This window comes from Panthera tigris, chromosome B1 (assembly GCF_018350195.1).
Source record: "Panthera tigris isolate Pti1 chromosome B1, P.tigris_Pti1_mat1.1, whole genome shotgun sequence".
Taxonomy (NCBI): Eukaryota; Metazoa; Chordata; class Mammalia; order Carnivora; family Felidae; genus Panthera; species Panthera tigris.
This window is the reverse complement of record NC_056663.1, coordinates 44466626-44478678: the sequence shown is the minus strand read 5'-3', so window position 1 is coordinate 44478678 and position 12053 is coordinate 44466626. Positions and strand designations below refer to the sequence as shown.

The 12053-nt window shown below is 38.2% G+C and overlaps 1 protein-coding gene across 9 annotated transcripts in view; it reads left to right on the top strand.

Annotated features, from left to right (window-relative positions):
* The window catches only part of BAG4 (BAG cochaperone 4), a 55302-nt gene that overhangs the window by 33405 nt on the left and 9844 nt on the right, over positions 1 to 12053 (top strand). For all 9 annotated transcript variants that reach the window (XM_042983455.1, XM_042983461.1, XM_042983463.1 and 6 more), the window contains one exon: positions 6649 to 6753. In XM_042983455.1, the coding sequence (XP_042839389.1) occupies positions 6649 to 6753 (105 nt within the window). The remainder of the gene's footprint in view (positions 1 to 6648; positions 6754 to 12053) is intronic.

Sequence of the window (12053 nt, the reverse complement as noted above, 5' to 3'; positions counted from 1 at the left end):
AGAAGGAGACAGAATCTGAAACAGGCTCCACCCTCTGAGCTGTCAGCACAGAGCCCGATGAGGGGCTTGAACCCATGAACTGTGAGATCATGACCTGAGCCGAAGTCGGACACTTAACCAACTGAGCCACCCACGTGTCCCAAGTGTTTTTTAATTTTTAATTTTTTTTTGCAAGATATTATTTTTTTAAGTAATCTCTGCACTCAACACGGGGCTTGAACTGATGGACAGCAAGATCATGACCTGAGCCAAAGTCGGGCACTTAACTGACTGAGCCACCCAGGGGCCCCATCCAAGACCATTTAATAGAGGGAAACAACAGTCTATGGCACAACATACAATACCATGGCAACTGGATAGCCATATACAATAAATAAAGTTTGGACTCTCATACCATATATAAAAATTAGCTTAAAATGGATCATAGACCTGGATGTAAGAGCTAAAACTATAAAACAAAACTCTTAGAAGAAACAAGGGGTAAATCTTCATTACTTGGGATTTTGGAGTGGTTATGTTACGGAGTGTTAGATAGAAAAGGAAGGAAGCCTGGATTCTTTTCACTGCCATAGTAAAGAGTTACAGGGCAGCAAAAGCAGAGCAAAGTTTCATTAAGTACACTCAAGGGAGGAGCGGACCAGTGAAGACAGACAAGGGCCCTGCAAACTCTGGGGTGTGAGCTTGTATCCGTCTTTTCTTTTGGGTGGGTTCTAGGGTCACAACATAGGCCTGGAATACATGATAGTCAACTATGTATTTCCTTTCCAAGAAGTATTGGAAATGCCTGCATGGGATAGGAAACGGCAATTATTATTTGTATTCTAGAAACATAGGTCAGATAAGGACAGGCACAACAAACTTAACTCTTTCTCTGCTGTGACAATGTAACCACAAACCAACTGCTAGATGAGTGGAATAAGGTAGTCCCTGGGCGGTCCTCAGTTGGGGCTCTCTGTCAGGACATGTAAGGTCCATTCTCCTGCTGCTCATGCCTAGCTTCCTGCCTAACAGTTTCTTAGATAAGACACCAAAAAACACAACCAACAAATTTAAAAAATAGATAAATTGGATTTCATTAAAATGAAGAACTTTTCAAGGGACACTATCAAGAAAGTGAAAAGGAATAAAATGTTTGCAAATCATATATTTGAAAAGGGACTTGTATATAAGATACATAAAGAGCTCTTAAAACTAAACAGTAGGGGGCCTGAGTGGCTCAGTCGGTTAAGGGTCTGACTTCAGCTCCAGTCATGATCTCATGGTTCGTGAGTTCGAGCCCCGCGTCGGGCTCTGGTCTCAAGAGCCTGGAGCCTGCTTCAGATTCTGTCTCCCTCTCTCTCTGCCCCTCCCTCGCTTGCACTCTGTCTCTTGCTCTGTCTCAAAAATAAATAAACATTAAAGAAAAACACTAAACAATAAAAATACAAATAACCCAACATAAAAATGGGCAAAACATCTGAACAGATAATTCTTTAATGAAGACAAAAAATGGCCAATGAGCACAAGAAAAAAATGCTCAACATCATTAGTCATGAGGGAACTGTAAATCAAAACCACGATGAGATAACACTTCACACCCTCTAGGATGGCTATAAACACAAAACTATAGACAAACTATTTCTGACGATGTGGGGAAATCGGAATTCACACATAGCTAATAGAAATGTAAATTGGTGTAGCTGCTTTGGCAGTTTCTAGTTCCTCAGATTGTTAAACACAGTTATCATATGACCTAACAATTTCACTTTTAGGCATATACCCAGGAGAACTGACAATGTATGTTCACATAAAAAATTATTCATGAAGGGGCACCTGGGTGGCTCAGTCGGTTAAGCATCCAACTCTTGATTTCAGATTAGGTCATGATCTCTCCATTTGTGAGTTCGAGCCCTGCATCAGGCTCTGCGCCGACAGTACAAAGCCTGCTTGGGATTCTCTCTCTCTGCCCATTCCCTGGTTGTGTGCGTGGGTCCTCACACTCTGTCACAAGATAAATAAACTTTTAAAAATCTTTAAAAAATTTCATGAGTGATTACAGCAGCATTATTATTATATTATATATTAAGATATATATTAAATATTTGTTATATTTATATATTATATGTAAATAAGTATGTAATATACATTAAATATATATATTAAATATATTTTATAGTATTATATTAACATTAACATAATGTTATAATAGCCAAAAGGTGGCAACAGACCATAAAAATGTCTGTCAACTGATGAATGGATAAACAATGGAATTTATACACAATGGAATTTATACACAATGGAATACTATTTGACCACACAAAAAAATGAAGTAGCGATACGTGGTACAACATAGTTGGACCTCAAAAATGTTATGCTAAGTGAAAGAAGCTGGCCACAAGATATCACATATATGATCCCATTTATATGAAATATCCAGAATAGTCAAGTCCATAGAGATAGAAGTAGATTAGTAGTGGCACAGGGCTGGGAGAGTGCAGAGGTAGGAGGGTATAGCTAAAGGGTACCCTTTGGTATGTCCTTTGGAGGTTTTGAAAATGTTCTGAAATTGGTTCTAGTGATGATTGCACTTATCTGTGAATCTAAAAACTGCTGAATTGTACAACTTAAATGGTTAAATTGTAGTGAATTATATGTCAGTAAAGCTGTTAATAAAAATAATAACAGCAATGTTATGACTAACAGTTAACTAATGAGTGCAATTTTAGGTTTCTTTGCAGTTGAGCTTATCCCTAGCATATACTCCACTGAAGATGTATAGTAAAAATACTGCTATTTAAAAGTCATTTGAAATAATTCTTTCTTTCTGTATGGTTTTGTTACCAACTTGGTATTTAGTTATCGTATTCCTGACTTTTCCTGTAGTAAAAAAAAACACTTCAAGAATTGTGGCTTCCAACAGTAAACATTTATTTCTTGCTCATGTTCTGTGAGTCTGCTGTAGTGACTCTTCTCCAGGCTCTAGGTTGGGTTTGGTTTGCTCTTGTGTCTTTTTGTTCTGGGACTGAAGCTGAAATCACAGCTCCTGTATGGGATATGCTGGTTTCATGGTGGAGGACAGGCATGCAAAAGAGTTGCTAGAGTTTGCATTAATTCCTAAATCCTTTGTTTGGAAGTGGCACACACACACATATTTGTTTCTTTTGCTTAAATGGTGAAATTACATTTTTAGGGGCACCTGGGTGGCTTAGTCAGTTAAGTGTCCGACACTTGATTTTGGCTCATGTCATGATCCAGAGGTCATGGGATCAAGCCCTGCATAGAGCTTAGCGCTGAGTGTGGAGTCTGCTTGGGATTCTCTCTCTTCTTCCCTCTCTTCTCCACTCCCCTCTCCCCAAAATAAATAAATAAACTTAAAAAAGTGTTAAATTACATTTTAGAATATAGTTATACTTGTACGTCTAATTCAAATCCACTCTATACAATACTTCTGATGTTTCTCCATTTAATATATTATTTTTCTTTTCTAGTGTGAAAATACTGGTTCCCAATACCATTGTTCTATTTATTTCCTCTATTCTGAAATACACACAAATAGTTTAAAAATTAAAATGCTAATATCACTACTGAGAACATTCTACATAAAGTTTAATATTTCTTTGTATTTATTTTGCCTTTAGAATGTATACCACTGAGGCTATCCATTCAGAAACCTGTTCAGGAGTTACTTGAATGAATTATTTTTTGTGTGTGGTTATCCAATTTGTTAGTTTTTTAATTTATTTATTTTTTAATGTTTACTTATTTTAAGAAAGAGAGCACAATAGCATGAGTGGGGCGTGAGCAGAGAGGGTGGGAGAGAATCCCAAGCAGGCTCTGTGTCATGAGCATGGAGCCTGAGCTTGGCCCCAATCTCACAAACTGAGATCCTGACCTGAGCTGAAATCAAGAGTTGGATGCTTAATGGACTTAGCCACCCAGAAGCTCCAGGAATCGGCTTTTAATAGGACCAGAGGCACTTCCTTCACGCTTTCTGGGAAGACAATGGCAGATAGGGTGCATTCAATTTAGTTAAGTAGGAAGATGGCACTTCTGATTCCTTTTTCCTATTTTTTTTTTAAGGTGAAATATGAGATAAAGTCAGTTGAAAAATGAGGGATGGGCTAAGAGGATACTGGTAGATTTTTTTTTTAATGTTTATTTTTGACAGCAGAGACAGAGCACGAGCAGGGGAGGGGCAGAAAGGAGGGAGACATAGAATCTGAAGCAGGTGCCAGACTCCAAGCTGTCAGCAGAGAGCTTGATGTGGGGCTCAAACCCACGAACTGTGAGATCATGATCTGAGCTGAAGTCAGGGCTCAACCAACTAAGCCACCCAGGCACCCCAGGCTAAGAGGATATTAGAATTTGAGGGAACAAGAAGAGTGGAACTATTCTGGAGAGTGAGATGAACATTCTAAGGAAGTGTGGTCTCTACTTGAGATTTATGGCCTCTAAATAAGTGAAACCAGAGCTTGTGTTTCTCCACCAGTATTTAGAGGAAGTGCAGATGCGAAGTCAGTGGACAGTTGGGTTTAGACAGGGCTGGTTTTTTGCAGGGTGAGTGTATCTGAGGAAAGCAGTGGCAAAGGATTAGGTGTTGGTAAGCTGAGGAAGGAAGGAAGTGAGGACCTGGGCAGGGTGAGGGATAGGAGTGTGAAGTAGTGGAAATGCGGGTACCTCAGAGAGTCAGTAGGAGAGAACAGGAACCCGGTTCCTGCTAGAGGAACCTAGTTCTGGAGATTTAGGGATTAGTTCACCACTGCCGGGGTGAGTCAGCTTCAACTCTTGTCTTTTCATCTTTACTCACAATTCATGTTCTTGGTAGAGAGAAATCAGTTAGTCAAATGCTTACCCTTTCACCAGGGGAAGGAAGGGAGGGCATTAATTGGGGGCATCTGCCTGATTAAGAAATTTGGTAGTTAGGATCTGAAGTATGCCTGTGATCTTTTTTTTTTAAATCTTCTCTTCTCTAATTTCTGCATTATGTAAAGGAGATGCTACTTGCCCAGCTTGTATAATGTCTTATGGAATAGTTTCGTGCTTTGAAAACAAAGCATTATGAAACTGATTAGTGCAGCTAAGCTAAGATGGTGACAATTAAACTCTGATTACAACTGTCAGTGAATTTCTTTGTGAAACAATTTGAAGATCTTGTTTAAGCTTAAAACTATAAAGTTCAAAGGGAAATAACTTCTAGGAACAAGTGTATACATTAAATAGACTCTAAAATTTTTTTGAGTTGATCTAGTCTCTTGGAGTTTATTGGCTTATTGCAAATCATTAACTCTTTGAGTTGTAGTGCACAGCTGTAGAGATTAATGTCATAGCTAGATTTTCTTCTTGGAGTGGTAGTTGTTCTGTATCAATTCCTGATGCTGGAGTTAGTTGTAGACTGCCAGCAGAAGGTGTAGCCATATCAGAAAGCAAAGAAATATGAAAAAACTAGTATGGCAGGCCAACGAGTATTGAAGTTGTATGTGTTTGAAGTAAAGTTTAGTGGTACTATTTTCAAGCTTCAAAGTTGTTGAGATAGGCAAATATTACTCTTTAAAAACAATTTTTTTTATGTTTATTTTTGAAGGTGAGAGAGCATGAATGGGGGAGGGGCAGAGAGCGAGGAAGACACAGAATCTGAAGTGAGCTCCAGGCTCTGAGCTGTCAGCACAGAGCCTGACTGCTGTGCTTGAACTCACAAACTGAGATCATGACCTGAGCTGAAGTCAGATGCTTACTGACTGAGCCATTCAAGTGCCCCTGGGCAAATACTATTCTTAACAGTGGCAAAGAACTATATTCTTGTTGTGCTAATTAAATTGGTAGTGATAGGATTGGTGATTGGAGAGGGACAAAGGAATCTAGGTCTCTGGTTTTGATAATCATCTTAACATAGTAGATTTCCTTTATATGTCATTTGGTATCATAATGCATAAGAATAGACCTAGATAGTCAATAATTGCTTTTTCTAGGGCATGTGACTTACAATATAATATTTCAAGCATCAATTTAATAATGAGTGATTTTATAGTAAAGTTCTCTTTATTTTTTATTGATTTTTTTATTTTTTAAATATAGTTTATTGTCAAATTGGCTAACATACAGTGTGTACAGTGTGCTCTTGGTTTTGGGGGTAGATTCCCGTGATTCATCGCTTACATACAATACCCAGTGCTCATCCCAACAAGTGCCCTCCTCAATGCTCATCACCCATTTTCCCCTGTCCCTCACCCCTCCAGCAACCCTCAGTTTGTTCTCTGTATTTAAGAGTCTCTTACGGTTTGCCTCTCTCCCTCTCTGTTTGTAACTAATAGAGTTTTTTTTTTTTTTTTGATTATTCATTTTGGGAGAGAGAGAGAGTCCATGTGCAACTGGGGAGGAGTAGGGAGAGAGAATCCCAAGCAGATTCTATGCTGTCAGCATGGAGCCCTACACAGTATGGAGTCCCATGCAGGGCTTGAACTCATGAACTGTGAGAACCCTGAGATCATGACCTGAGCTGAAACCAAGAGTCGAATGTTGAACCAACTGAGCCATGCAGGTGCCCCATTTTATAGTAGGGTTCTATTGCCTTTTTTTTTTTTTTTTTTTTTTTTGATAATTATACTTGCCTCTATCAACTTTTCAATATGATGTAAGAATATTATTAAAGGTGACTTTTTTTTCCCTCCTTAGGACCAGCCACCATATCCTAGCTACAATTCTAACTATTGGAATTCTGCACGACCTAGGGCTCCATACCCAAGTACATATCCTGTAAGACCGGAAATGCAAGGCCAGGTATGGTCTAAAATTGCCAGACTTTCTGAATTTTTTCTTAATATACTGATTTTCAAAACATGTGAGATTTCATAATAATGATGTGTGGGTTTTTGTTACTCAATGGACTCTGTCTTCATGTTTTTGTCTCAGAGATAAAGAAATATCTGGGCAAATATTACCCTTAGCAAAAGTAGTTTGAAGCGTAATAGATTATTTCTTAGGACCTGGAAACAGTAAACATAAAATGTACTTATTTTTCTAAGTTTGACTTTTTTTTTGAAATATAATTGACATGTAATACCATATTAGTTTCAGGTATATACTGTAATGATTTGATATTTGTGTCTATTGTGAAATGATCACCACAATTAAATCTAGTTAACATCTATCACCACATATAGTTACAAATTTTTTCTTCTGATGAGAACTTTAAAAAAATTTTTTAATGTTTATTTATTTTTGAGACAGAGACAGAGTGCAAGCAGGGGAGGGGCAGAGAGAGAGGGAGGCACAGGATCTGAAGCAGGCTCCAGGCTCCAAGCTGTCAGCCCAGAGCTGCATGTGGACCTTGAACTCACGAACTGCGGGAGATCATGACCTGAGATGAAATCAAGTCACATGCTTAACTGACTGAGCCCCCCAAGCCCCCCAAGAACTTTTTTTTTTTAATGTCTTTTTTTTTTTTTTTGAGACAGAGAAAAACAGAATGTAAGCAGGGGAGAGGCAGAGACAGAGGGGGACACAGAATCCCAAAGCAGCTCTAGGCTCTGAGCTGTCAGCACAGAGCCAGACGCAGGGCTCAAATCCACAAACCGTGACCTGAGCGAAGTCAGAAGCTTAACTGACTGAGCCACCCAGGTGCCCCTGATGAAAACTTTTAAGATTTATTCTGTTGACAGCTTTCAAATATGCAATACAGTATTAACTATAGTCACCATGCTGTATCTTACTTACTCATGACTTGCTTATTTTATAGCTGGAAGTTGGAAGTTTGTACCTTTTGACCCCCTTCAGTCATTTGCATCCCTGGCCCCACCTCTAGCAACCATGTCTGTTATCTGAATTTAGGAATTTTTTATTTTTTATTAAAAAATTTTTTTTTATCTTTATTTATTCTTGAGAGAGAGACAGGGTGTGAGCAGGGGAGGAGCATAGAGAGAGGGAGATACAGAATCTGAAGCAGGCTCCACCCTGTGAGCTGTCAGCACAGAGTCCCATGCGGGGCTCAAACTCATGAACCACAAGATCATGACCTGAGCTGAAGTTGGACACTCAACCAACTGAGCCACCCAGGCGCCTTGAATTTTTTTTTTTAAGATTGCATATGTAAATGTGATCATACAGTGTTTGTCTTTCTCTGTCTGACTTATTTCCATCTGTGTTGTCACAGATGGCAACATTTCCTCCTTTTTTATGGCTGGGTAATAGTAAATTGTTTTTGTATACACCACATTTTCTTTATTCATCCATCAGTAGACACTTAGGTTGCTTCCATGTCTTGGCTATTGTAAGTAATACTGCAATGAACATGGGGATTCAGATATCTTTTTGAGTTAGTTTTTTTGTTTCCTTTGGATATATTGCAAATAGGGGCATTACTGGGTCACTCTATTTTTAATTTTTCAAGGAATCTCCAAGCTGTTTTCTTTCCATAGTGGCTATACCAATTCACATTCCCAACCAACAGTGCACAAGGGTTCCCTTTTCTCCATATCCTCACCAGCACTTATTATTGTCTTGAGAATAGCCATTTTAACAGGTGTGAGGTGATATCTCATTGTGGTTTTGATTTGTATTTCCCTGGTGATTAGTGATGTTGAGCACCTTTCATGTACCTGTATGTCTTCTTTGGGAAAGTATTCAGGTTGTCTGCCTATATTCTAATTGGATTGTTTGTTTTTTTGCTATTGAGTTTTATGAGTTCTTATATATATATATTAGTTATTAACTCCTTATCAAATACATGATTTGAAAATATTTTCTTCCATTTAGTAGGTTGCCTTTTCATTCTGTTGGTGGTTTCCTTTGCCATGGAGAAGCTTTTTAGTTTGATGTAGTCCCACTTGTTTACCTTTATTTTTGTTGCCTTTGCTTTTGATGTCAAAAAAACTGACCTCTTAGGACAAATATTTAATTTTAAATATTTCAAGTAACTGAAAAAGTACAGAAAATATGTACATCTTTTTTTAATGTTGATTTATTTTTGAGAGCGAGAGAGAGAGAGCAAGGGAGGGAAAGAGAGAGAGGGAGACAAAGGATCTGAAGCAAGGTCTGCACCAATGCAGGGCTCAAACTCAGGAACTGTGAGATCATGACCTGAGCCGAAGTTGGATGCTTAGCTGACTGAGCCATCCAGGTGCCCCCGTACATCTTTTTATCCAGCACCTAGCTTTGTCAAATTTTTTTAATTAAAAAATTTTTACTGTTTATTTATTTATTAAATGTTTATTTTTGAGAGAGAGAGAGAGTCAGAGTGTGAGCTAGGGAAGGTCAGAGAGAGAGGGACACAGAATCTGAAGCAGGCTCCAGGCTCTGAGCTTTCCGCACAGAGCCCATTGCTGGGCTCAAACTCATGAACCGTTAGATAATGACCTGAGTGGAAGTCGGACGTGTAACTGACTGAGCCATCCAGGCGCCCCAAGCTTTGTCAATTTTTAAGTTTGCCACATTTGTTTCAGATTTTTAAAGGGGGGTAAAATAAACCCAGTTGAAGTCACATATAACACTTCTTTCTATTTCCTGAAGTTATATTTTGATCTCATATGTGTTTTTGTGCTTGTACTACTTGTATACACATTTATATAATATTATTTAACTTGTTTTTAAACTTGATATCAGTGGTTTCATACTAGCATTCTCCTGCAGCTTGCTTTTTTACTCAACATTGCTTTCCATTTTTCTATTGGATACATTTGAGGAAAGAACTTTCCTGGAGTATAGAATTGTTGGGGTTTGGTATATATGCTTATTAAATATAGCCAAATTACTTTTCACCATGGTTGTATCATTGTGGAAATGAGGAAATGTTTAAAAAGTTAGTCACCCATAATCTGCCAACCGTAATAAAGCAATAATTGTCACATTTTTTTTTCTATTGAGGTACCATCTTTGCATATGCAAATACTTTTTTTAAAAATAAGACTGTAGTATATACAAATTTAAAGCAGTTGCATTTTAGCAGCTTTCAAAGGATCTGAATTTTAGATCCAGGTCAGAATTCTCTGTAAACTGATATTCTCTGCAGAATTAAATTTTCAGATCACCATAAAACATTAATATAATTCTTATGATAGATTTCAAATAGTCAAATAATATGTTCAATTCTGTTCTGACTTACTGGTGATACGGAGGCTGAAATAATGAAAAGAAGTTTCTTTATGGGGCTGAATAATTAATTCATTAAAAGAATCATGTTCCTGGGGTGGCTGGGTGGCTCAGTCGGTTAAGTGTCCGACTTCGGCTCAGGTCATGATCTCGCCGTTTGTGAGTTCCAGCCCCGCATCGGACTCTGTGCTGACAGCTCAGAGCCTGGAGCCTGCTTTGGATTCTGTGTCTCCCTCTCTCGCTGCTCCTCCCCCACTCATCCTCTGTCTCTCTCTCTCTCTCTCTCTCCTTCAAAAATAAATAAAAAACATTTAAAATAAAATAAAAAATCATGTTCCCTTTTTTTCTCATCAATTTGGTTATATAATCCTTTAAGATTGATTTTGAGCCAGAAGAATTCATTGAAGTTAGAGCAAGATTTGCTTATTTTACTTAAAGAAAATCTAAAAGCAATTGATTTTTCATAATGATTATGTGTAAATCAACTTTAGGATAAGGTTGTAGGAGATCATGGAACACAAAATAAAGAAAAAACCATGTTACTACTTAATTTTTTTTTTAATGTTTATTCATTTTTGAGAGACAGAGACAGAGCATGAGTGGGGGAGGGGTAGAGAGAGGGAGACACAGAATCCAAAGCAGGCTCCAGGCTCTGAGCTGTCAGCACAGAGCCAGATGCAGGGCCCGAACTCACGAACTGCAAGATCATGACCTAAGCTGAAGTCGGACACTCAACCGGCGGAGCCACCCAGGTGCCCCAAAACCATGTTACCACTTATCACAGACTTGTATTTTACTTCTGTCATCTGCATTCGTGTGACTGAAATTGAGAGGCACACATTGTTATCGCTTAATGTGATATGCTTATGGTTTGGCCATATATCATAAAATTCACCCTTTAAATGTACAATTCAGTTGTTTTTAGTCTACTCACAAGATTGTGCGACTGTCATCACTATCTATTCTAGAATATTTTTATCAGTCCAGTTAGAAACTGTGTACCTATCACCCCATTCTTCTCTCCCCCTAGCACCTGGCAACTTTTAGTATACTTGTTATCTCTATGGATTTGCCTATTCTGGACATGTCATTAAACTGAATCATATAACATATATTCTTAAATGTTTATTAATTTGAGAGACAGAGGGACCATAAGTAGGGGAAGGGCAGAGAGAGAGGGAGAGAGAGAATCTCAAGTAGGCTCTGTGCTGTGAGTATGGAGCCCAACATGGGGCTTGATCCCACGAACTGTGAGATCATGACCTGAGCTGAAATCAAGAGTCAGATGCTCAACAGACTGAGCCACCCAGGCACCCCAGGAATCATATCACATTTGATATCTTGTGACTGGCTTTTTTCTTTTAGCGTAATGTTCATCCATGTTGTGACAATGTATTGATACTTTGTTCCTGTCTGTGGCCAAGTACTATCCATTCCATGGATATACCACATTTATTTTATCCATTTATCAGTTGATAGAAATTTGAGTCTTTTTCACTTTTTGGCTGTTATGAATAATGCTGTTATAAACATTTGTTTGCTAATTTTTATGTGGACGTATGTCTTTTCTGTTGGTTATATATGTAGGAGTGGAGCTACTGGGTCACGCGGTAGGTAGTTCTGCTGTGTTTAACACTTTGAGGAGCTGGCAAAGTTCTAACAAAAAATGCTGAAGTCCTTTGATAGGGTTCTGAATTGAGAAACCATGATACAGAAAGACACTGGTCAGAAATTTCATTTAATTTGAAGGATAACTAGGTTGTAAACTACAGCCTATTAAAAACTGGTCAGGAGCTCCTGTGAGACAAAAATTGGAAAAGTTCTATAAATAGAGGAAGCAACCTGTGGATGATCATAGATTTGTTAGTTCCAAAAATGAGTATTAGAGAAATTCAAGTTGATGTCGACTGCTGAAGATTATGACTCTTGGAGCACTTTTGTGGTGAAACTTTCCATGTTTTTCAAGAGAAGCACAATAGGAGGAACTGTGTTGC